At 40.9% G+C, this 26,761-nt stretch overlaps 2 protein-coding genes across 4 annotated transcripts in view; both read right to left on the bottom strand.

The window, feature by feature from the left end:
- LOC116325567 (WT1 interacting protein) overlaps positions 1–23,715 on the bottom strand; it is a 36,962-nt gene extending 13,247 nt beyond the window's left edge. Inside the window, exons 1-2 of the mRNA XM_031746499.2 lie at positions 21,269–23,715; positions 12,499–12,600 (exon numbers count right to left, since the gene is read on the bottom strand). Coding sequence (XP_031602359.1) covers positions 12,499–12,600; positions 21,269–22,766 — 1,600 coding nt within the window. The 5' untranslated portion in view covers positions 22,767–23,715. The remainder of the gene's footprint in view (positions 1–12,498; positions 12,601–21,268) is intronic.
- Positions 23,716–23,843: 128 nt separating this feature from the next.
- On the bottom strand, positions 23,844–26,290 carry sdr42e1 (short chain dehydrogenase/reductase family 42E, member 1). Of its 3 annotated transcripts, none has more exons than XM_031746624.2 (3): positions 26,109–26,290; positions 25,530–25,606; positions 23,844–25,272 (listed from the first exon to the last, which is right to left on the bottom strand). In XM_031746624.2, the coding sequence occupies exons 2-3, from the start codon at positions 25,589–25,591 to the stop codon at positions 24,174–24,176; spliced, it is 1,161 nt and encodes a 386-aa protein (XP_031602484.1). In that variant the 5' UTR covers positions 25,592–25,606; positions 26,109–26,290; the 3' UTR covers positions 23,844–24,173. The 3 variants fall into 3 exon arrangements, with proteins under 3 accessions (XP_031602484.1, XP_031602483.1, XP_031602482.1); XM_031746623.2 differs by having other exon boundaries at positions 25,987–26,287; XM_031746622.2 differs by lacking the exon at positions 26,109–26,290 and adding an exon at positions 25,736–25,980.
- Between the last annotated feature and the right edge of the window lie 471 nt (positions 26,291–26,761).

Genomic DNA, 26,761 nt, shown 5'->3' with positions numbered 1-26,761 from the left:
TGCAGTGAGCCCAGGTTCAGGACACCGAGCTTCTAGCGCAGAGTGAGAACACTGAATTCCTCTGGGTTAGCCTTCATTCATCAGAATCCAAGTTTGAATCCAAACTGAAAAGGAAATTCTGCTGCGGGCTGGCTTCTACAGCCCCCTGCCATGCATCTCACACTGCTCGCCCATTCAAATTCATTTAACAGCAGCGGTGTCTCTGTGGCAGCGCGATGACTTCACCCGAGCCTGGCAGACGAAACCCATGGATCTCATAAATCTGCAGGATTAGTCAGATTTAATTGTCGTCCTGAGCCACCGCTGATTTTATGGGTGTCCCAGCATGAAAAAGATGCTCACCCTTCCCTTTTTTTTTTTAACTTAAACTTAAATTTATGCAATTGCTATATTTCACACACATGCATTCACACGCACTCACACACACACACACTGTCACACACTGTCACAATGCTGGGAGATGGCAATACATTAACATCCACATAAATGGCTGGAGCAGCAGAGGAATGTTGTCCACACAATAGGTGAGACTTTTAAGACTTTGAGACTGAGGAGCAATTAGCATTTTGGTAGCGAGGAGCAAAAAAGAAAAGGAGGATTGAAGAAGAACTCTTCATAGATGAGACTTTGAAGGGGCTAAACTGGCAGGAGCAGTGAGATTATAGTGAACAGTGCAGCAGCAGGGGCTGCGAGGTGTTGCTGTGTGCTGGTCTGTGGCCTCTGCTCTGGAGTTTGGGGTCTGGAAGGTGAATACAAAGGCCCCAGTGCTGATGACTGTGTGGAGCGCTGCTAGGGGAGCAGGCCGACTGAGCAAACGGGGACATTCTTTCTGCCTGAGGTCACTAGCTGGTCCCATTCATCCCCCCGCACCTCTCCAGCACCCGCTCTCTGCCCACTTCCATCACCGAGAAAAAGAGGGGGAGGGCTCCATGCCTCCCTCTCGCTCCTCTGGCCTTTTGTGACCAGACATTGCTGCAGAGAGGCCGAATGTCCTCACAGTCCTGCAAGGCATTGAATCAGTAGCTCTATTTATAATTTGCAATCTACCTGCAGGTTTTACAGAGCCTGATCCATGATTATAGCTCAGTCAAATTGCTCCCATTAGGCCCCTGACTGCATGTAAACTTGAGCATAATTTACCCATCCTGGCATCATAGACTAGCTAGATGTGCAGTTTGGGATTTACTTTAAAATCCTTTTCTCATTTTCATGTCTCACTCTGCTTGCTTGTCTTAGTTACTTTTAGAGGTTTCAACCAGAGGTTGCATTAGACTTTGTCACCGTCTTTCATTTTGATGGACAGGGTTGTGAAGTTTCCTAACTTATTCTCTCATTACCTACCTACAAAAAAAGAGTATGCATTGATGAGGACATGGAGAGAAAAGAATAAAAATGTAAAAAATCTGCTTTAAGGTCACTCCACATGTCAGCACCAAAAGAAACAGATTCAACAGTTCAAGCGAAGGCACTAAAACAACCTTATGTCTGAAATACCAAATATAAGGTGACTTGAGCTGGGTGCTTGATTGAGTGTAATCAAATGCATCAAAGAGGGCTGCTGCAGAGGCGAAAGCTTTTTGTGTCCGATTTTTATTTTATTGTGAAGGGCAAACTCTGTCCAACCTCGCTCTCCTGCTACACCCGAAACTGAAATTACCAGCATCGCGTTTCCAGCAGGAAAGTGATCGTAAGTTACCAAAAGTTTTTAATGATTAAACTTTCCAATGCTGCAAGCGCTTACTTCACCATGAGGTTCACTTTGCCTGCATAATCTGCTCCTTCTGCATGAGCAACCAGCTGCACCCATGACTCAGTCGTGATCACGCTCCGACACCTCACTGGAGGATTCAACCATGTATGTTTAATTTTAGGTTATATATATAGAAGACAGCAACTGATGTGTTGATTTAATATTTTGATGAATCCACCATCTAATCCATCAAAAAGACTGACAGCCTTCAGATTTTTCCATAACTGTTTAAAAAAAGAAAAATATTTAGTTAACTGGAGTCAATTTTCAATTCAATTTTAAGTCAAAAGTTGACTCAGGGCACTTTTTAATTTCAAACCATGCTCGCTTTATTTTGACATCATGGCATTTGAAACCAGAGGTTTACAACTGATTTTGGATTTTTTAAACATGATTTTTCTTACTTGTTTTTAGGAAATTTATAACTTTTTTCTCCTTTTTTAGTTATTAACAGGTTATTTACACAGTCATAGTATTTACTTAATTTCATAGTTTATATTTTATAGGGACAGGTATGCAACATGCCTAACAGCACAATTTTCAATGGCATTTAAAATCCATGAACCTCAGCACACCACATGCATATGAGTTTGGTAATGTTTATAATGACACATAATGATGAGTGATTTTCTCCTCTCCCTCTTTCTGCTCCTGACCTCTGCACGTATGACGGCCGCGTGCAATTTTTGGTCATTTACAAATCTCAGCTCATCTGTTAGTGCGTGCATTTTGAATGCTGGTGTTGCCATGGAAATGAAGACTGATGTGTCACCATGGCGAAGGTATCATTCGGCTAAATTTTCCTCTGGTATGGCAGTTGCGGTTGAGCCTATTCAGTCAAAAAAAGAAAGAAAAAACCCAGCAGGAGTCACTCGTCTTCACTGAAAGGATAAAAATAATTTCATTGGGCATCCAGGTTGTTTAGACGCTTTCAGCTAAAATGAGTTAGTGTGTCTGAGATTCATCCTTGGATCATGTGGGGGATGTGGCCTTTTCTATGGCTACCAAAATGAGAATGTAGGAATCTTATTTTTGCATAATACAAAACCATTATACATTTAATATACGATTTAACATTTTGCAGTGACTTTGTTAAGTTGCATGCTGTTTCTGGTCTGAATAATTTTCTCCTACTGATAAGAGACAGATGTAATTGTGATCTTTTGTACTTTTTGGATGCAGGACATGTGTCGACTATTCTGTGCAACTCTAGAAAACTGACAAAACAATCCAACCCTTAAGGTTAAGTTCATGGCTGGAGTTCAAATAGAAGTGAAGATGACAGGATTTCTTTCAGTGTAACCTGAGCTCATGGTATGCACATGAAGCTCGACCCAAGACTTCCAAAGTCACAGAGAGCCCCTCTTTGGGTAGTACTTTCTGAACATCGAGGACTTTTCATGATATGTTTACTTTGAAAATCTTTGTATTATCTCTTTTGATTTTTTTAAGGACAGTCATTTATTAAAGAGAGTGAAAACGTGTTACTTCTCTTGTCATGTTATATGTCTAGCACACACACACACACACACACACACACACACACACACACACACACACACACACACACACACACAAACATACAATCAAACATTAATTTTCTGTTGCAGCACTGGTAAGTTACTGACTTTTTCAACTGTTGGGCTTGATAGCTTTACCCGGATTAATGCACTGAATATGAAGATATAAAGGAAGGAGATCATAAAGTTTTCATAAATATGATGAATTAAACTATGGGTAGAGAAATGAAGCATGCTTTACGTTTCTTTAGTTTGACTGACATTTTCCAGTCCCGCCCATTAACATTGGAAGTCTGAATTAAGACCTCAATAGCAGACTTTTTAACTGCAGCCTAAAAGGTGTTGCTCACTTTGCAGCAGGTCAGTTGCATCAGCTGAGCTTATAGCAGCCACATGCTGCGAAGAGGAAGGGGAACATTTCAGAGCGTGACATAAAATAATTTCTTTAGTAGAAAAACATGAAAACCAAGCCTCTATTTTCTTTAATGGTTCATAGTAGGGCTTTCCAACTTTGGTAGAAATCATGAATCATGACTACTGAGGTTACAAACACTTATAATCACAAACTTTAAGCAAAAAAAACCCCAGTGTGTCCTTTTAATTTCTCCATTTGAGTGTCCATAACCTTTAAATGAAGAAATACATATGAACTAAAATGAACTTCTCCAAAACTTTGCAGGGAGTGAACATGAATTCATAAAGCTTTTTGGACTGTCAGTTGAAACTGATCCATGGATTTTGCAGCTTTACAAACTACAAACTGATGAAATATTATTAAAACATTTTCCATGACGATCTCCCCAGACTTGATTACTGGCCCTGTCTCTTTCTAACTAAAGGTCTTTAGATATAAACCAATAGCAAAATAATATGAAGAAGACAATCATGTTCCTTAATGATCAGTCACATATCATATCACATAGAATCCCATTTCCCATCATTCACTTAGGCTTTGTACCTGGTGGAGCAACAGTTGCACCTGCATTCACAAGCCGCTGCTGCCTTGAACTTGTGAAACTGTTGTTATCTGCGTTTGCATTGACGTCAGAGGTCAAACATAAGCCAGTAACAACAATTAAGCAGATGTCAATCAGTCAAACTCTTTACATTCTTGGTGATTGGGTCTAATACGGTAAAAGAAATTGTCAGCATAAAACAAACAATGCACAATATAATCTTTTACCATTAACCTTTGAATTGCTGATCTACTGAGCTGACCTTTTAAACAGATAAAAAAGCTGAAACATCTACATCCCTAAAGCAAATGCTGACACAGAAGTGGATCATATCAGGTCACATTCCAACAAGAAGTATTTGTCAACTTCCTACTGGTGACACGCCTGCTGGTGTGTTTCAACATGAGATAACTGTTCCTCTCTGAGAGGAAGTTTATCCCGTGGCAAAATGTGCTTACTAAAAGTGCACTTAGAAAATTCGCTCTTACACTGCTCTTACTAGCAGTTAATCAAATTAATCAAATATAAATAGCATCTGAAAACCGATGACTTCCCAAGGTTAATAGTTGCGTTATTCCTCTACGATTTTATGAGTTAGTCAAATTTTATCAGTAGCCAAACAAATTTGAGCTTTACAAAAAGGGGTAAAGTGAACACATCACACATCCTCAGGTTGGAGATTTTTGGTGGTACTGATGAGCATCTGAAAACCAATCACACCGCTGAGTTTGGCTCCTCAATCAGGTCAGTTAGCCAGAATAAACAATTCACATGACAGCACGGACCTGCCTGCAGTTACAAGGAGAGAGCTTCAGTACATACAAAAGCTTATTGTTTTACATTCACATCAAAAGACAACTGAAAATTTTGTTAGCTGTATTTTAATTTAATTCCGCGCTTTGTCACTGACAATAAACCAGCCTAACAGAGAGGAATGTGCTGGCAGAAGGCATCACTCTGTTCTTTCTCTGGCAGAGAAACCACGAGAGCGTTTGCCTGGCTGCAGGGAAAGATAAATGTGGTGATTGGCTCACAAAGGAACTTCAAACTGATTTTTTCATACAATGCAATTACAAGCCTCTGCAGGCCTTCATGTTTTTGGTATTCTGAGAGAAACCCCAGTCACGGAGGCTACAGCAAAGTCTGCTGTAAGCATATTATCCAGCTCTGAACACTGGAGATTAACATCATATAGACTGTGGATAAAAATGCACTGAAACTTTAGTGTTTTGCTTTATTATGTATTTTTTGAAGCAAAAGTTATCAGTAAAGGGGAGTAACCTTGGTCACTGCATTCCTTAACTACATCATAGGCACAGATACTTGCTTAATTAGTGCGGAATAACAGATTAATTAAATATTAGGATTTAATTGACAAAAACAAAACATAAAAGAAAAAAATATGGGTTGCATCACATTGTTTTGACCAATTGCCACCACACCCTTTGAGCCACACTAGATAATACTGAAACTAGGACAGACACATGCACTGTCTTGATGTTATGCTCTGATTACTGTTCTCACAGATTTACTCCCAGTTTTGAGTCATCCAGAAATCGGAAATGATGCACGCTCCGACTTCTAGGGTATGCACAAAAGTTCAGGTCAAAACATCTGGCAAAGAGAGAGGTTTCACCTACAAAAAGAATTCTGGAACATCGCAGTAGTGTCAGACATTTCATTGCTTTCTGTGTGAACAAAAGTGGAAAACGAGAGAGAAAGATCTTCAAACTGCTGGTCTAACCTTCGTAATGTATAACTGCAGACGAAAGGCAACAGAACTGCAGGATAACACTAAGGATGGCATGTCTTCAGCTGTGCAGAAAAAGATGATGTGTGGATGGGAGAGATACGAGTATGTGCAAAAAAAAAGCTTTTTTTTGCAAAAAGAAAGTCCTAATAATATCCTCCAGTTCCAGGCCAAGAATGAATGAGATACAGCAAGCGAAGGCCACACAATGAACAACCCAATGTTGTTCATTGTTCCAAAAGGAAATGGGTTTCCATTGAAAAATGTTGACTTTTCCATGTCTCTGGCCTACAATCAACCCGAATGTTGTACATTCACTGGCCACTTAGTCAGGTATTTAACTGCTTAATGCACATATCTCAGCAGCTAATCACATGGCAGCAAGTCAACATCTTTAGGTATGTAGATAAGGTCAAGGCAACACTGCTGAAGTTCAAATGAGTTCTGAGCATCAGAATAGAAAAGAAAGACGATTTAAATGATTTTCAACTATTATTCAAAATCTATTTCACTATTTCAGAGAGTGCTAGTCTAAATGTTGATGTCAGGGATCACAGAAGAATGGATAGACTGCTTTTAGTTGATAGGAAGGTAGCAGTATTCAAATACCAAAGTATGCAGAAGAGCTTTGGTTGGTAGGGTCAGATAGTATTTGTCCTTTTCTTTAGTACGATTGTGTCAAAGAATGAACACATTTATCAAAGAGCACATTTTTAGAGATACGCAGTGTTTTCATTCATGTCCTAATTCCCTCCCTTTTTTTTGAAAGTTCATTTTAACCAGCACTAGGCCGTTCTCATCTTTCGCCTCAGTATTGGTTACTCGAGCTCTTAGCCCACACTTAAAAGACTTCAACTCCACTGTTTTAAGCTGCAGCTGGAGATCCAGTGCAAGGTGAAGGGCCACTTTAACCAGAACCTCCAGCAAGTGGACAACTGAGTCTGTCCACAAAATAAGACAGTTGATGCAGACAAGAGAAATCTGTTCTGTTTACTGTCAAAAATAATAAGTTGTATGATTTTTTTAATGGCACCTGTTTTCATTTGAGGTGGTGGGCAGGGGTGGGGGGTGCTCTAGTCTGTGATGTACCATTATTTTTCATTTAGCATTTTCTGTGCTTTCATAACGTAAAAGCAGACAAAGTAATATGTATATCTTTATGTGATATATCTTAAAAACAGATCCATACATATATTTTATTTGCTGTATTAGGGTATAAGACAGCAAATAAAATATAAAAAATACAGCACGGGTATACTGTGAGCAACAAGTGATATCTGCTGTGCAACAAAAACGTTATAATGCTGTGTAAATGAAAACAATTTTGGGAAAAAAAGATCCAAAAATAAATCGTTACATTTTTCATGCATGACTGGCAATGAACAGATCACCTGTCTGAAGTATTTAAATAGAATTTTCCACATTTTTCTGAATCAACCTCTAACTTACCTAGAATAAAAATAACATGAAAGTGGCAGCTGCAGCCCAAATTGAGGGCAAAGTTATGATACAGATCCTTGTTTCAACATGTCTCACAGCATCCAGCCTTCCTGTTATTCATTATAATAAAAGAAGGATCTTAAATGCAAGCCCAAACAAAGCAGAAAGGGTTACACCGAGGGTGTCACAAACACAATACTGCTGCTACAGGCTCGTTAGCTGCCGGCTCGCTGACCACCTGCTAATGAGAACAGTTGTCCGCTGCCTGCATCTATGAAGAAATATTTACCCAGCATGATGAGTATGGAATGAAGTTGTCTTATCCTCATTATCCATCCATCTATTTTCTTCTAATAACACTACAAGTTTGCATATATATGACCTCGGGAGCAAAACAAAACAAAAAAGAAAATTGAAGGCGCCCTGATTTCCAATGCCTTGCAGGTGCAACTTGTGGCGGTAAACGATTAGAGAAATTCAAGCCCCTGAGCTGCCGCCTTTTGGTTCAGTGTAGCACACAAATGAGTCATCAGGCTTTTTGCGGTTGACAGTCTGCTCATCCAGTCTGAAGTGCAGTGTTTACTTCTTTTCTTTTCATCGACACCCTGTCTCGCGCTCGTACTGAAATTTTACATTCACCCCGATTAAACTGTGTTTACGTTGAGAAATATACCCACTAGGGATGTTTTGACACCTGTTTTCTATGCCACATATAAATGGGAAAATAAATATCATAAACTAAAATTAAAAAGAAAAATAAAGCTCTCAAAAAACAGAGTTTACTGTATAATAATTAGATTTGCATTTAGCAGTCATTTGAAACAAATCTTTCAATAAAATTTGAATTTTAAATGTTCGTGCCATTTTGCAAGGACACAATGTAACTTTTTTTTTTTTGCAAACTGTGGCTAAGGTTAGCATTGCTAGGTCTAACAGCACAACAATTACTCATCCAGTCAGTTCAGGGTAATGTTTAATGCTCTGACCAACAATTACAGCTGCAGATATGAATAAATTCATTGCTCAGTGGCACTATTTATAACCATAGATACCTCGGCAGATGCTTATTTCAGGAGAACATGTCATTGTACACAAGACATTATTGCTAAAACAAACCTTGTTAATGCCTGTTTATATACAACTGGTAGCTAAAAATATATAAAAATAGCAAGAGCAATGATAATACAAAAGATTACAGGTTTTTCTGTTTTGCATTTTCTACTTTTAAATATTAGACTCAGTAAGTAAGAGATAGAGCAAGACCCCATGTTTAAAGTTTACTCAAAGACAATGGTTAAACGCTTTTATCAGTTTTACTGTGCTGATATTATGTAGACCATAACCTTAGGTTTTACTATTTTTCTGATTTTATTTTTGAGTTGATTTGACTTACAGACCAAGTGTGATAACATTATATGTGTGTTATATTTTAGCCATCAGAAACTTGTGAATTGGCATAGACTGACTGACTTTACTACTTAGCATGATGGACACTAGAGGAAGAAAAATAAGATATTTCATATTTAAAAGTCAAAGTTCAAACCGATTAGACCCAAGATTTGTAAAACTATGTGCTCCTGTGAACATGTATTTGCATCCACTCTGGCGTACGTGTGCCATTTTACATGAGTCCATGCCAGGCCTGCCCCCTCTGATAAGGAGGTCTGGTACACTTTGTGACTGTCTGATTGAGGTCCTCCAGGGAAGGTTGGCTGAAGTGGTGGTGGTGGTGGTGGGGGTTGCATTCTTGGCCATTTTATGAAAAAAGGGTGCAACCATGGGAGTAAGCCAAGAGGAGGGCTCAATTATGCATGGTTAAACAAAGCCCAAGGCTACCAGCGAGCAATGTCTCAGCAAACTCAACCTCACTCTGGAGCTTCAGAGTCCAGAAAGAAGAAAAAGAACCCGAAAAACAAACAGGGGACATAAGCACGCAATTCCCGATAAATCACTGGATTGTGTTATGACAAGTCCAGGCACTTTGAAACTAAACTTCTCAGAGGCCTTCAAAACACTGCTTAAAAGAAAACATTCCCATTCACATGAGGTCAAATGAAACATCAGAGTTTATGTTACCAATAAACCATCTTTAGAGGAGAGATGGCCCATGAAGCACAAAAGACAACTTGTTAACTAATCGTGGACATGATTTCTCCAATAAACGCAACAATAATTCTCCAGGGAGCTGTTTTTTGTCTAAAAGCAATTATGCTCTACATAGCTGTTTTATGATGTAGCTACCCTGCTCCCCACAAGTACTCCAGGCATGTTTTCAGGGTATTTTTAGCCCTCAGAGGAAATTATCTGGTTGTCTTACAAATAAGTCTGTTTGAAAGACCAAATGTCGAGAACAACCAGTGTCTTCCTTTGTTTTGGCAATGAACATTGACTCCTAAATGAACCCACAAAAAAAGTTATCAAGGCTGTTAAAACAGCTCTTAACCAAGCCAGAAGCCACTTTTCCACATTAAACACCCAAACTTCTGCAACTGGACACTCAGCTTCTGGCCCCTCTTTCTTCCAGCACACAATAAATAGGAAAGTATGTGGCTTTGGTTACATCTAAATTGTAGGAAGCTCTTCCAGAGCCGGAGGGGGCGAGGTGGAGGATCGGTATCCATGTATAGTTACACATATGAATGGAACCTGCCTAAAAAGCTTTCTCCCAAGATCTTCCTCTTGTTTCCCCAGGAAACGGGAGAGGAGGGCTGGAGTCGGGTGTCAGGGGCGTCCAGAAGACACGCACACAGATACACACAGACATACACACACGCACACACAATCTATACTGTCCTTGGAGCTCGAGAACAGATTTAATTACAGCCTTACAAACCAAATAATGTCAGCATTTTATTTCTTTGTTTCATTATTAGCCTGTTCCCGCTGCAGAGAGCTGCTGCCCTTTTATTCTACAGAGCGGACTTCAGCCTAGGGGATTATTTTAAGCAGCAGATGTTTTGATCCAGACTGTAACACCAGATCTAACAGCAAGCTGGTGATACTAATGATGATTTTTTTAGGCAGAGACAGCAGCGGCAGAAGCTTACAGCACGGCTGGTGCTGCCTGTAAGAATTAGCACATTTGAGACATCACACTCCTGAAATGATCGGTTCTCCAGGGAGCACAAAAGCTGGGCAAACCAAAAAACAAGCACAGACCCAGGTGTCTCAAGTAATTAATATAACACAGTGCTCAATGGCCCTTTATAGATACAAGGATTTTGCCACGTTTATGTTAATGTTTTCACCTGATTTTTGCACAGCTTTTGAATCTTTACTCACTCTAAATGTCTGTGTTTATGATGGGGAGAGTGGGTGGGTGAGAGCTGTGAACCAATTTGAATTCTTAAATTATATATATGTCTCAAAATGAGCAAGGATATGCTTATTTTAAAAGATATTTTTGTAATGTATTTTTGCGGGGGTGAAAATAATTATGAATTGACATTTAAAATACCGAATATCATGTACCTTCTGCCCTTATTGCAACAATTTCGGGAGGAGGGGAGTTGCTTCTTCTAATAGAAAAAAACATGCTTATGGTTTTGGAGAGATTCTATATGAAATAAGTTATGCAATTAATGTTTTTTCCATTGCCTCAGCGAGTAAAGATACAGTTTACTCTTTAGAGCTAGATACACATAAATGACTGTGTCATCTGCATACACTTGGACACTGAGTTCAGGACAGATGGATTTCAGGTAGTGTAAAATTAAATAGAAAGGCGTGCATTAAAAGGGGTTAATGACAGCTATTTACCTCAACTGGAAAAACAACGAATGCATCATAGATTTGAGCAATCAGGTTAATGCAGAATCGCTTTGTGATTCACTTCTCGTAGTATCGTCATCCACGCAGACCAAATACTTTAAAACTGTCTCCCCTGAAGGCTGTGGGCAAGTTTACACGAGCTGGAGGGAGATTTTTATGTCAGGAAAAAGTGTAAAACATGAAAATACAGTTAAAAGTCTAAAATCTTTGTTCTTCTTCACATTTTCCAAATCCATCCTGTGGACCAGATTTGAGTCGGTTGGGCCTGATTCTGGCCCCAGGGCCTTATGTTTGACAGCCCTACTCTAGAAACAGCCTCACAATCTTCATATTTAGAGTAAAGACACATCAAACTAACATACAGGCACATCAGACTAGCTACTTTTATTGTTTTCTTGATTAGCAATAAAACAGACAAAATTCATATTAACCTTTTTCATCTTGCTACAATATTTGCAGACGCTCAGAGTGAGCAATAAAACTTGGGGATTTTTTTTTTATTTAGGAGAGATTTTAACAGAGATATTTGAGCATATGAATTCTTTGGAATCAAAGTCAAATATTAGCAGTACCATGATGTAACCTTGACTTAGGACTGGGCTCTTTCACTTACATAACAGGATAAAAGGTAAGAAAACATGTAACATTCTACATATTTAGGTGAAGATGCTGATTAGATTTACTCACTGAATTTTACCTTTTACACTAGTTTTATAGTGTCTAGGGGTGGGAAATCCAACGTACAGCTCATGAAAATCTACCTCTGAAAATCTACCTTGCTGATCTGGAAATGTTTTTTTTTTCTTTTCACATAGGTGTTACACAAACCATGAGTGTAACATTTTTTCACACATACCCCGCATATCAAGGCTTTGTAGAAAAATGCTTCAGACAGAAGCCCTAGTGCATGACTGAAATTCAACAAGCTGAAATAAGATGTCTTGGGCGTCACCTTCGCAGAAAATTCTCATGAAGATGGCAGCATGTTTTGACACTGACACACAATACGGATATTTCTAGGACTTTTTTAGGAAAGGTCATGTAAAATATCACCATCTGCTCCTTAAGTTTTTCACATTTTCCTAGGTGCCTCGATACCCACATTCACACTGCAAAAAGTAGAGCTATCTGAAACAGAGTGCTTATACCCAGCACTTTTGGGTTCTAGGGGTTTCTAGGGTAATAAACTAAACTCATTATTTGAAGCTGTTACTATGTTGAATATGAGCATCCACCATTGTAACAGTATATGTATGACAGAAAATAAGAAAAAAGCATAATAGACACCCATGAAATAACTGCCTTACTTACCACAAGAGCAGCAGGTGAAGCAGTTTGTGTGATAGAGGTTCCCCATGGCCTGGCACGCTTGGCTGGCTCCATACACACCCTTCCCACATTTGACACAAATACCTGTTGGAGACAGTGAGTCACTTACATGATGATGAGGACAACAGTTTAATGGAAAAGTAGAACAAATCTCCGATTCTGTGAGGACAGAGACTCCACTGATGCTGAAAAGGTCTGTATGATCCAGTGAAGACACAGTCTGTGTTGTTCTGTGTGTGACTCTGACATAAGGAACAATTACTGGACTTGATCCTGTCACATTTCTTGTTACACAGCAGGAAACCTGTCAATCTGTTTGCACATTCGTTTAATTATGCAAACGAATAACACTGGAAAATTATAAATCTGCTAAGAATATCACAGCAGCTTTTGATCACTTTGAAGACCAATATCACAATGAAATTCGGAGCATTAAAATATTAAACAGATTATTACAGATGTTCAGTTTTTAGAGACAGAGAGCAAATTTTAGTGTTTGAATATTAATTCTAAAGTCATATTTCATGAAGCGATTTCTACTTTAGTTGTGCACATTTGACTCCTGTCATTTCCATGCATTACATCATACTGTTTGAAGCCAACTACTTCAGGAAAGCTGATGATTACATTAAAATGCACTGACAGGAAATGAAGTAGATGTGAGGGGATTGTTAGAAAGGACAGGGCAGACAGAAAAATCCTCTTCGACTGTCCTGCTGTGAAAAGTTGTATTCAAAAGGGCCAATGTTGTTTGACGGAGAACAAATTTTACTTAATTGGTTATCATAGATATTTTGTAACTAAAGTGACACATCCAAAGACTTTACAACTCATAGTGGTGCTGTTTCCTCCATCATTATAGTATTATTGCTATTACCATAACCAGCATTTTATTACTACTCGGATCATGAAGCCAAACTCTCAGTGGTCACCTATAAAGTTTCTCCACATTAACCCAGTAAACAAAGATGACATGATAAGCAGCTATAAACCTATATTCATGCACATGGATATTAAATAATTCAAAGAATGGTAAAATATACTTGAAATTAAAACACATTTTTGACTACTTTAATGTTATTGACATTACTTGCGTGAATATATATGCTGGAGTGGAGTCCTTGTTATAGTAACACATTTTGATGTCCTATGATTTTACTCATTTTTCATAAGCAGCTCCCTTCTTTTTCCTTTCTACATACACTTCCTGCCCACTTTATTAGGTACGCATTGCTAGTACCGGGCTGGAGTCCTTTTTACTTAAAAAAGTGCCTGAATTTTGTGTGGGATAGATTCAACAGGGTGCTGAAAACATTCCTCAGAGATGTTGGTCTATACTGACATGATCATATCCCACAGCTGCTGTAATTCTAACGGCTACATAATCATTATGCAAATCTGCCATTCCATCACATGGTCAGCTTCAATACTCAGGTAAGCTGTGGTATTTAAATGATGTTTGGTTGACATTAAGTGCAGCAACAAAATATTGCAGACACCATTACACCACCACATGAGACCATGGACCCATCATGATGAGGCAGGATGGATCCGTGTTTTCATGTTACTTCATACCATCTGAATGTTGCAGCAGAAACTGAGGCTCATCAGACCAGGCAACAACTTTTCCAGTAGTCTAATGTCTAATTTTGGTAAGCCAGTGCAAATTGTGAGTAGCATCTGATCTGGTCCTATGCTGCTGTTTTCCACCTGCTTCAAAGGTAACGAGTAGTTATTTGAGTTATTGTTAACCCTCCTATCAGCTCAGAGCAGTGGGGCAATAATCCTTAGATCTCTATCATCACAAGGCATCTTCACTCAGAGAACAATCGCTTACTGGAAATTTTCTCTTTTTCAGATCTGTAAATCCTAGAGATGGTTATGCTGAAAATTCCCAGTAAGATCACCAGTTTTTGAACCACTCAGACAATCTGGCACCAACTGGCATCATCCCATGGTCAAAGCCACTTAATCACCTTTTTTCTGATGCTTGGTTTGAACTTCAGCGGGTCATCTTGACCATGCCTAAATGCATCAAATTCCTACCATGTGATCAGATATTTGCATTAACAAGCAATTGAACAGTTATACTAACAGAGAGGTCAGTGAGTGTAAAAGCACAGTTGAATCCTGCAATAACCTTGTCATGGTTTGTGGAAATAATTCATTTCGATCCGTCCCTAAAGTCCAACAACAATCCTTCAGATTACAATGCTGCTTTTACCCTTGAGGGGAAGTGATGGACTCAAATGCCACTTCACTTAAGCCTGAACTAACCATCAACACAAAGTGCTGTGACCTTTAGCGAAGAAACACAATTGGAGGGGGGAAAAAAACAGTGGCTTAAAATTATTAGTAGACATCAGCAGCAGACTAACAACCTCCAAACTCTCACACAGGACAACCTCCACTTAGGCCACATTCCTGAGCGAGTGCAGGGTCAAAGTCTGGGTGGGGTGAGTCCAGGGTCACTGTGGCTAGAGGACACAATCTCTCAAGAGATCCCAACAGGGGAGCTGCACCACAACAACACCCCTAATTTAATTTGGTTCATTATCTCTGAAATCAGACCATGTATACACTTTCAGTGATGCACTTGTGGAATTTCCTGGCTTTCTGAGAGAGTTATTTCACTTTCATAACAGCTCTGGAGGCCTCTGTGACACTGAAAACTGATAAAGGACGAGGACACAGAACAAAAACACCCACCGCTTAAATGTCTTCACTGGTTATCTGAGGTGTTTCTGCATATTAATTATTTGGACTCAAACACTGATGTAACCGGGACTCATGACTGCACTTGCTAAGAAAACAGGAAGAAAAGGGGGATAAGAATGAATGAGTGAACTTTAAAATATCCAAGCTGATCAGACTGTCCCTCTTATATTCACATACTGCATTAAATCCTACACTTTTACACAACTCTTTGTGGAGTTAACTGAGTCAGTTATGCCAGGTTCTGACTTGATTATACTATTTCTTTGGTAACAAACCGGTGATTAAAAAAAGATCCTGTCATGACTTGAACAGGCCACACGTCAGACGTTCCTCAAGCAATTACAGCTGGGAATAAATAGTTGTTAGAGAAACTACACTCTTAGGGATAGAGAAGAAGCACATTTTTGTCCCTGCGGGTTCATTCTATACTAATGTACCTCCCGTGGTTAATTATAGGGTCCTCAAATTAACTTTGTACTTTTTTTCTGAGCTAAAATGGTATATATATGTAATCAAGCAGTATAAAGTAAATCAAATACAAAAATAAATCAAGTTTTGGTGATATTAAGTGGTCGGTATCACTGAAAAGGCACTATACAAATGACAGTCCATATCCAGGTATATAAAATCAACTAAGTGTCCAAGTTTGCACCTTTTTTAAAGTTCATTTTTTGTATGATTACATTCATGTACAAAACTGTCACAAGAGACAAGGTTACAAGTAAATTCACCCTTTTCAAAGGTTAAGGGCAGTACGTTAAATGTTGACACCCCAGTCACAAACCAACAGATACAATAAGGCATTTTTCTTTGAGTGTACCAGAACAAGAATGTGAACAGGCAATGACGTCTGAAACTGTGTATGTGATATTAGCAGTTTTGTGTTCAGTAAAGGCTAAAAAACAAAGAAAGAAAAATAAGACTGACATGATTCATAGGCTACACAAAAACTGGGTATGTGACGTTATGGGCTGTCAGTCCTATAGTGTATATCTGACCCCTGTGCAAAAAAAAGAAAGAACTCCATGCTTCTGTTGCTCAACACCATTTACCCAATCAATGTTGTAACACGAGAGAGAAGGTAAAAAAAAATATATTGTATGTATAACATGCTCCGCTTTTCAGGTGTTATAAAGGACCCGTGAAGCTGTGTTTGACTCCAATGATTGGAGTCCGTATTACGCTGTCTAAGCCCACATTAGCCTTAGCAATCCTCCCACTTCGATAAATATCCCCAGTTCATTCAGTAACTGCTTCACATCTGTAAGGCTCTAAAATCAAGAAACACTTCTTGAAAAAACTCTCACTTACAACCATCACCAGGCCAGAGTGAGATCTGAAAACTCCAGTAAAAAAGTAAAATTTTACATCCATCTAATGAAAACTGTAATTACGAGAGAAAGCCTTTAACCAATGAGTCAGTAACTACTGCCGTTACTAAAAAAAAATCTCACCTCCATCTCCAACAACTGTGATTCAAAAGAAATGAGGCATAGTAATGCTGCATTCTTTTAATTCAACCTGCTGAAAAGGCACCAGGTTACTGTTTAATAACTGATAAGGCCTGGCTCTGGTATGGGGACCTCCAGGGTGTTTAAAAGAGATAAACCACAGTCTTTTAGCATCATACTCCAATGTTCATACCAAGTTTCTGTTTCCTTTCTGCTCTGCATCAGAGCAGCGAACTTCCTTTTCCAATTATTTGGAATGACAACTATGAATAACTTGGACAAGCGTCTTTTGATGCAGTAATACTTCACAGATAGGAATGTAACTGTATGAGCGGAGCCAACTTCCTGTTATACCAAGACTACATGCATCAGCATGAAATGTGTAGCTGAGTGTAAGAAAGTCTCAACATTCTCCTTTCTACTGACTTTTTTGTGACTCAGCTCATATTACAGCGTGATGTACATGGTGCCTGTGCATTGATTTCTGCACTGCGTGACTTACTGTGAATCAATAAGACAAATCGCTGGTTCTCTGCATTGTACTACTCAAAATGTGGTGGTGGTTCTGTGTATGTTTAGTGAAACAACACTATTTTTGATGGATTAAAAGACTCGTGTATACCCTCCATTTCCAAATCTCACATCATGTGTGCCTATTTTTACACACATTAACCAGCTTCTCGATAACAAGGAAAGGTGATTCATAAATGGTTTTAGGCTGTTTCATTTTTTTAATAACCCTCCAGCTCCTTCCTTCGTTGTTATTTTCATTGGTTTCCCACAGAAGTGATCTATAGCTGAGAAATTACTAACATGACTTTTTGGCTTCAACTCTCTACCCAACGGCTAAACCGAAAACCTATGATTTATTCATGCAGCTACGTTGATTTACCTCTATTGCTTTAATCCCGCTAGCTGCAACTATACTGCAGTTACTGTGTGTGAGTAGCACTGTCAAGATTTCATACACTGACATATAAATGTCAACCATAAATGTGTTTTGGTGAACACATATGAAAAATGCGAAAGGGTCTCATGAGTGAGGACGTGGTTATTCCTTTACAGAGCAGCTGGGAAAATCTCTGAAGTGCTCTTTATTAGTCATTTAAAACAGGGAGCTGAACCTCTCATGTGCCCATTTCACAACATATCCATTTGGCACTCACAGGATGCAGTAAAATCAAGCTGTAATGTTTGATTTTGGAATAAACTGTAAATAAAGATGGCCATAGCTACCATTATGTCACCCACTGGCTCATGAAGGCCGAACGTGAAGCCTCAAACTGAACATTTGTCATCACCATCTTGATGTTTTGAGACCAGGCGTGATAAGTAAGGGGCAGGGGATACATAGGCCCATATCTCATCAGCTAGTGATTTGTCAAAAGCAGTATAAACCATACTATATTCCATCATCCTTTTTGCCTGTAAAAAAGACCACATTTTGCAAAATGAATATGTTTTGTATTCAATAAGAAGTGAAACTACAAACTGAGGCAATAAACTAGTGAGGAAGTGAGCAAAAGAGCAATTTTCATAAAGACTTTCCATAGATCACAAGAGTCGCCCCCTGCTGGTGGATTTAAGGTGCTTCTGTGCTGGCTTCAATTTCAGCTATATCCATCTTTTATATACAGTATAAGAACTATGGATGGAAGTGGTGTAGTAAGCAAACAGTGCAATGATTAGACTGACAGTGAAATGAGTGCATTAGAATTACAACTGATTCTGAAAAAGAAAAATCACTAAACTCTAGTGTGGAAGATCACATAGAAGAAAATCTCTCCAACCATTCTGATCTAATATAATTAAAAGACGTTAAAAATGGTAAATTAGAGAGTATTTTATAAACACTCTGGTCCTTCACCTCTCTACCATCACTAAAGACAACAGCGGACGTGCTGTGAGTTGTAAGAAGGCCTGCACAGCCTGATTCATGAAACTTTAACCACTGCTCAGTGTGAAGTCAGTTGGACTTCTTAAGGCACAATATCAAACCAATCTCTGTAGATATGAGTCGGTTACATGAAATTTTTCAGTCAAACAAATGGAGGCTCAAACCTGTAGCACAAGCAGAGGGATTTTTTAGTTTGTGTCGCCCGTTGCATCACTTCCGATGCTTTAAAATCTCTGCACGTCTTCAATGGAGAGATTCCATTACTGCACATAGAGTAGGTTTACAGTCCTGGCCATTATAGCAAATCCTGATTTACACCTACTCTAAAAAAAAAAACAATATAACAAAAGACAGATGCAGGAGAGGGGATCAAGAGAAAGCTGTGATTCACAGCACTGTAAACAAGCGCATGCACTCCTGTGCACACTGGGAATGAATAACACAGCTAACTTCCCACCATGTGTGGAGGGGGACATGTTAAACTCCTCAAGAGCGACTGCCCTGGTGAACTGTGAATGCTCCTGTAGCTTTTCACACTTCAGCGGACAATGTAGGCTTAAAACTTAAAGTGAGACTTTAAAAAAATCTATACCTCTAATCTCGTCAGCTGCAGTGTGCATTCCCAGTACAGGCGTAGGGTGCGGTACAGCATACACACAGTGTGCTGTTGTCCACAAGTCAGCATGTGTGTGTCAGGCATGGGCATGACTACTGCCATTATAATTCTAGGCAGGTGATCAGACTTGACCCCCACCAACTATGTCTGGCCCGCCAGCCAAGATCGTGTGCCAAGTGTCTGGTGTTGCCCGACTCCCCACTGGCTGGTTAATGAAGGGCTTCGCGGGGGAGGCAGGGTGGGGAGGCAGTGGTTTAAGGTGGTGGCGGTAGAGAGGGAGGGACAGCAAAGCAAAAGGGTGGGGTGGGCCTCACTCACTTTGCTGCTTCAATTGCAAGCTTGTATCGGGCCAGCTGTTGATTCACAGCTCCTCTGCCACTATAACAAACAGAGGCCACACAAGAGCCAGCCGGCAGTGCAGAGTGGGCAGAGTGGGACACTGGCAAGCAGCGCTGGGCCCCCCGAAAAGAAGGCCCAGCGATCAATTTCTCCACTGTCGCTACGGAAACAGAGCTGTCTCTATTGGACCCGATGTGAGGAGCGCCTGACTGCATTCTTCTCTCTCCCTCCCTTTCCTTTCTTTCCCCATCTCTATCTATTTCCACCCTCTTGTTTCTTTATCTCTCTTGCTCCCCTCCCTGCTGTCTTCCTCGTTTCACCCTCCTGTCTTCCATCCTCCTTCTTTAACCTGTTTCTCTGGAACAAATCAACAGCTGTCTCAGCCTCACTCTGAGCAAGTGCACCGGCTATAAAACAAACTACTGCTCTTCGTCTGCAGCCATTTGTCTGGCTATTAATTCAAAAGGTAGACAGAAACTTCCTCAGCTGGCTTTCTGTGGCTGTGTTGCTGCTGGTCAACCAAACTGTTTTGGTGTCAAGATTTTGCAGCATAAAGTAACCACGTGTTCAATTTTCAACATAGGGCATCTTAAAGAGTCTAAACGGCAAGGGGAGGGCCATTCTTTAAATCGCAACGCTCACAGTGACCGCAATCTCTAACAAACTCGGACCACACTGCTCTGAATGACCTGGCAGAACAGAAGGTTCCATTCAGCAACGTGCCGCGCTCTGCAAATGTTAGCTCTGCCAAGACAGAAATTAGTATTGCCCTGCAAAACCCACTCTTATCTGCCAGAGAGGGAGCTGTTAGTGGTGATATAGCTTTAGCAGGTTGCAAACAGACCTTGAAAAGATGGCAAACCTATAAATAAACCTGCCTGCACAGAAAAATACTCTTTTAATAGTTGCCTTGAATTGTAGATTCAGTGGGCAGATGTCTGCCCTTTTAACACAGATAGTGAGATTTCGTGGTAGTAATACCACAACATGTTTGGCATTGCTATCATGCCTTGCCCTTGGTCAAAATCGGACTGTTTGTATGAGCTGCTGTGACAAAGTTTTACAACCATTAGACATGAAAAGTTCATGAAACAAGGCAGAATCTCAATCAAATGTTAAATTAAAAAATTATCTTAATTGCTTATAAGTTAACGCAAGACCTTATTGCTTAATATGTGCAAAAAACTAGAAAAAGGTTTTGTGAAAGCGACAGAGTCAAACTCTTATGCCCATTCACCACCAAAATATAATAGTGATACAGGAAGGATTGCAAACTAGGAAAATATATAGTACTGGGTCACATTGTAGCTATGCTATGCCATTCAAGTTTAGGAGATTTACAGTGCCTTATAAGATTAATACTCTATATTTAAGAGTAAGTGAAATATTTAAATGGCATGAATTTTGCAATCATAAAATGTTTTCGGAAATATCATTACGAACTTCTGTGCAGGCATCATGCCTCTGGAAATGATATCACTGTGACCTTAACAAGCACAAATTTTTAGTGCAACTTGCAACAAATCCCAGCTGTGGAGATACTGACACGGGTGTTTTATGCAGGAAATGATATATAGTCTGTGTTTCTTCTTATTTGTTTAAAACTTGTACTTCTGTGTGTAATAAACAATGGCAATAAAGTGATTCTGCAACACAGATTTATGTTTGGAGTGATTTTGTGTTTGCAGCCATCGCTAACAGTATTTTTGTGTGTTTCAAAAACAAACCTACCAAAGTATTCCTTTTTCATGTGCATCTCTAACTCCTTCTCCAGCTCCAAGGTGAGCGCCTCCAGCCTTTTCTCCGCCTGGCTTGGTCCACTCTCTCGACTGGGGGTCACCTGGTAAGGTAGTTTAAACCTCTGGCCCGAGGAAGCCGTTTTTGAAGGCATCACATAACTATATGAGGAAGGCGACCCTGAGGGTATATCCGCGGTCACTCCCGTCTGCCCCGACTGTTGCTGGGGTTCAGGCACTGCCGAAAGCCCCTGGAGATGGATGCGATTCTGAACTCCGTTGGAGTCTCCAAACTCCTGCAGCAGCGTATCCTCGTGTAAACTGGTTCCCAGCATGGATGACCTAGGGGAAGGAAGCTGCAGATCCGGATAGGTGCTCATAGACCCCCTGGAGCTGCGGGAACTTCTGGAGCTGTGACTGGAGATGCTGGACCGGGGGCTGACCACGCAGTTTGCGCTTGTCCCCGGTCTTGCGCTCCCGTCCTGGCTGCAGATGCTGGAGCGAGGACTCGCCAGCGGTGCTGAGTGCAAGACTCCCTCCAGATCTTGGTTGACCACGGGCCCGTACCGAGAGTCGGAGTAACTGGATCTCGGGCTGGTAGTGAAGGAGTACTGGCTCGCAGTGCTCGACCTGGGGCTGGTGTGCCTCTGGTCGTAGCCCATGCTGATGCCGCTGGTACGGTTGCTGTTGGGCTTGCTGCAGCAGTCACAGCTGTTGAGGCTGGCCCGGGGACTTGAGTGTTTACTCGTGTCGCTGGCGGTGCTTGCATAGCTGGATCGGGGACTGAGGACACTGTTTCCTTCGCAGTGAACTAAACTCGATCTAGGGCTCGTGTACCTCTCCTGACCCGGTACCACCAGACTGGTACGCGGGCTGCTGATGCTCGACCTCGGGCTGGCATGCTTGCTCTGCTCTTGAGAAGACAGAGAAGATGCCAGGCTGGAGCGAGGACTGGTGGCGTTATATCTCCCGTCGTGGCTGCTGGCGATGCAGACACTGTTGCACCTGTTGCCGGGCACAGCCACCGGTTTGTTGAGCGGCACGCCGTCAAAGGTGGAGCCGGTGCTGTACCTATGGCCCTGCACCTCCAGAGAGTACCTCCTGTGTCTCTCGGAAGTGCCTGTATAACAAGGCAAAGCTACTTCGGATTTGGTGCAACAACCATCCTCGTTATAAACCGCGTCCCTTTGAGGGGCGCAAAAATCCACAGGAACCGTCCGGTTGCAATTCACCGGGCGCACCGGAGCCGCGTTATACACTTTATTCCCAGACGAGAAATTCTCCACTGTGTGATGCTGCTGGTGAAGCACAGAGGTCCCATTCATCGGCTTGGCTTTATGCTCAACCAGTGCCGGAGCCGAAAAGTCTAAATCGGGGTTAATCACCAAGTCTCTCCTCGCATCGTACATCCCGTCCTGGTACGCATCATACAAAGAAAGGTCCTCCATCAGTTTGGTGGCCCGGAGTCCCAAATCTTCCTGGTAATGCTCCATGTTGTGCTCCCGAGGAGAGAAACAAGTTGAGAGTGCGCTCCGCTGCGCGAGCCAAACTATAGAGCACCGCGGAGCACTAATTGCGTTTCACATGGAAATCAAAACAAAACGCCGCCGTACAGCCGTCCCTCACTCACAGAAAACCACTAACATGCCCGCAAACCTCCGCCGAGAGCCGCATCGTCTTCTTCTGCTTCCCCCGCTTCACAAACTCTTTCTCACAGTTTCAGCCGACAGCGATACGTTTGTCAACTTCAGTTTTTGTTAAGTTGAAAGGTCTTTACAGTCAACGGCGCGCTGCGCGGAGGAATTTCCCCTTGTTGGTTTTTCCTCTAGATTTCCCTTACGGCCACTGTGCAAGAAATCAAAGTAGGTCGGATAATCGTATATGCTGCAAACACCCTTTGTGTGCAAGCCTGAGCCCACAAAGAGCGCAAAAAATCTCAACAAAACGCCGTTTAATGGAGGGGACTCGTTCGCGTGAAAGGAATGCGGGGAAGGAGACTGGATGCGCTGCGCCTCTCTGGAATGTGGTTAATGCTGCAGAGAAACAATGATTGCGACCAACTCAGCAAGGGGCTGCCGGCTCTGAAGAGAATAGTTTAAGAGAGAAGGGGACGTCTGCATTCATCCCGGGCAGACTAAAATACCACACAAAGCACGCCTCACCTGGTCCGACTCCTTTTACACCAGGAATGAGCTGCAGTGATTCGGTATTAATGGAGGGCAGATGCGTTTAAAACTCCATTTTCAAAGATGTAAAGATATTCTCAGATATCTTTTTCTACATATAAATAAAGGGTAGGCCTAGATCATGCTTTTAATGATTTATTTTACAATAAGCTGCACAAAAACACGATATGAGGATTTCAAATATAGCAAAACGGTTTAAAAATTACGAAAATATGCAATCTCGATTAACCTTGGAAAAACCATGTTATTACTCTCTGCAATAGAAAATAGTCGCTAAGGTCTTTAACATTCATTTAGATATACATATATATATTTTAAATGCACCTATTAAAAACATGTCTTCCTGATGATAAAGGGAGGGGTTTAAAAAATCAAAACCCACAATGCAAATTTGACAGGTCAGGTTTTATTCATTTTTGCACAAAAAAATATTTTAAAATGTATTTATCCAGTAATCATAGATGTTTGCCCTTACAAGTTAAAAAAGAGGTAGCATGTAAAAATTAAACTAATTTAAGAATTGAACATGTTACTGCTTTAAACTGCTCTTATAGACTTGGTCCTTAGATGGCTGGACTTGTTTTAATGACTTTAAAAGAAAATGTGCACATGGATGATAACATATTAAAATATGTAAACTGTCTTTTGATGAGTCAGTCTTCACACAGTATGGATGATGTTTTGGGGAAAGTCAAAAGGCAAGACTACTTTACATTAACTGCCGACGACTGGCAGAAAAGACAGCGACACAGCCACCAAGGCAGAAACAAACAGGATGTTGAGCAGCAGTCGACTGAGGAAGGAGCGGTGACATTTCTTCCCGTGGCCTCTGCTTCTGAACCACTGCACAACCTCATCCAGGTTGTAATCCCTGGGCTCGTAACTGAGCTCCGCCTTTGCCTTTGCCATGCTGAAGTAATGCGTCACGCCAGTTTTATACACCTCTGTACGTGTTAGCAGCGGCTGGAAGTTATAGAAGGGGCCGATGAGGTGGTGAATCATTTCTGTGAGGAAGGCAAAAAAGTAAATGAGAGAGATAGGTAGGCGCAGTGTGGGGAAAGGATAGCCTAGGCCTTCTACCAGAGGTCTGAAGAATTCAAAATTGTTGACAGGCCTCCCATCTGAGATGAAGTAGGCCTGGCCAGCAGCGCGGTGCTGCTTCTCTGGGGTCAGAGCCTCAGCAGCTAGCACATGTGCTGACACCAGGTTGTCAACATGGACAAACTCCACCAGGCTGCTGGGTTTACCGTAAACAAACCTGAAGATCCCCTTCTCTATATAGTCAACTATCCTGGGCAGATGCCTCTGCTCTCCTGGCCCATAGATACCTGCCGGACGCAGTGTGCAGGTGTTCAGCAGGCCCGAGCGGCCCTTTAGCACTGTGGCATTAGCTTTCAGAACTGCCATGTCAGCCATGGACTTGGTTCTGGAGTAGTGGTCCGGGTGAAGATGGAGAGGTAGATAAGGCAGGCTTTCATCTCCGTTCTCTATTACCTGACCCCCGAACACCACATTGAAGGTACTGGTGTAAATCAGCCTGGACACTCCATGTTCTACACAGGCCTTCAAGATGTTCTGTGTGCCTTGTACGTTCACTGCCTCAATCAGCTGGCGATTTAGCTGCTCCCTGCCAGACATGCCATAGGAGGCGATGTGGAATACACAATCCACCCCTGTGACAGCCTTCTCCACGTCTGGATATTCACGTATATCACCCTGCACAAACACAACATCCTCTGGCAGTTCTTGACTTGGGGGGATGATGTCAAACAGGATGACTTTGGCTCCTTTTTTATGCAGAGACAGAGCGAGCCTGCAGGGGGGGGGGGGGAAAGGAGTCCTCCATTTTAACAAAATAACAGGCACAGTAAACCAAGGACAAAAGTACAATAGATGCACATATTTCTACCTTCAATCCTACCACAGTTCATGTCAAGAAAGTTTATCTTAATAAGATAACTGGTGTGATAACGCCACCTTGTGGTACTACCCTCATGCTGCAGCGTTTGCCTGCATTTACATCTTTTATAATGTGTAGTAATAACGCAAAAAAGGCAAAATTGTTCTTACCGATTACCGAAGTACCCAGATCCACCAGTTATTAAAAACGTCTCTTTGCGTGCATTTCCCATTCCAAGTGGATGAATCTGTGAGGAAAATTAAGAAAACAATATTATTAATGTTTTTTTTAAATACACATAAATCAGCCTGATGCACTTAAAGAATAAAAGTATTAATAACTGAAAAAAAATCGTAATGAAACGGCTTCCGGTTACCTAACGTCAATCACAGCTTGCAGGTTCAATGACGTTTTCCACCTGAGCTATTAAATCTTTCATGCTGTTACGTCAGTGTATATTTTTCTTTCTCGAGGTGACTGCAAGTTTAATTCAGTTAATAAAATCTAACTAATCCATACTCGTAGTTGCTTGTATGAGTAAAGGTGAGTGCGAGGCATGCTTGAAACTATGCACATGCCCTGTGCGCCAAACTGTTAAAAGCTCACATATTCAACGGACACACCAACCTGAGCACGAGGCAGACAAAAACGAGACAAATAAGTGTCCAATATGACTCATTCAAAACTCCACTGTAATACTGGAAACATCCAAAACAGCGACAGATAGCACCACCAGTGTACCTCCTCACCAGTTACGCTGATTCGTTAAGCACGGGGACACAGGAAATCCGGCGAAATTATCTTCATGTAGCAAAGCATTGACAAATTGTAAAATAGTTTTAATGGTAGCTAAACCCAAAATTATACAACAGATCCGTAGATATTGTCGAATTTCATGGTTCAGATTTAGAGACTTTCATAGCACACACTTTAACCTGGACTAACGATACACGTCTCATGCTTTTGTTTTGAAAGCTGTATTTTAGACTACGAAGACTTCCGATATTGACTTTTTGTCACCGATTTGAACCAGAATATTTTTATTAACACGGTACAAATTTTGGTGTGTGTATAAGCGGTTTCAATGGTGTTTGAAGGTGGCTACGGCTGCTTTCAGGATGTTGCTGTTAGAAACTTTCTGCTGTGACTCCTTGCTTCATGCCTGAAATCAAAATGATAGTTGCCGTAAAGTGACTCATACTGCTGTGAGTCAAATCCCATAAAAGTATCAAAAAATATTTGTCTGAACCACAATTAAAAACAACATAATCATTTCCAGAATAAAAAAGTTTAACCCACCAATTTACAGAGAGTGGAGTTTTCAGTAAGAACTAATAAAGGAGTGAAATATTGCTGTATATACACTGTACTCGGATTAGTAGAATTTTAATTTAATCTGTAG

The sequence above is a fragment of the Oreochromis aureus genome, linkage group 1 (genome assembly GCF_013358895.1).
Source record: "Oreochromis aureus strain Israel breed Guangdong linkage group 1, ZZ_aureus, whole genome shotgun sequence".
Classification (NCBI taxonomy): Eukaryota; Metazoa; Chordata; class Actinopteri; order Cichliformes; family Cichlidae; genus Oreochromis; species Oreochromis aureus.
This window is presented reverse-complemented; position numbering and strand designations above follow the sequence as displayed.

Excerpts from the sequence above, each read along its gene's own strand:
- sdr42e1 (XM_031746624.2), bottom strand. The coding sequence starts at position 25,591 with ATGGGAAATGCACGCAAAGAGACGTTTTTAATAACTGGTGGATCTGGG. Across the intron at positions 25,273-25,529 it reads TCTGGGTACTTCGGTAATCG|GCTCGCTCTGTCTCTGCATA; the intron begins GTAAGAACAATT and ends CCCCCCCTGCAG.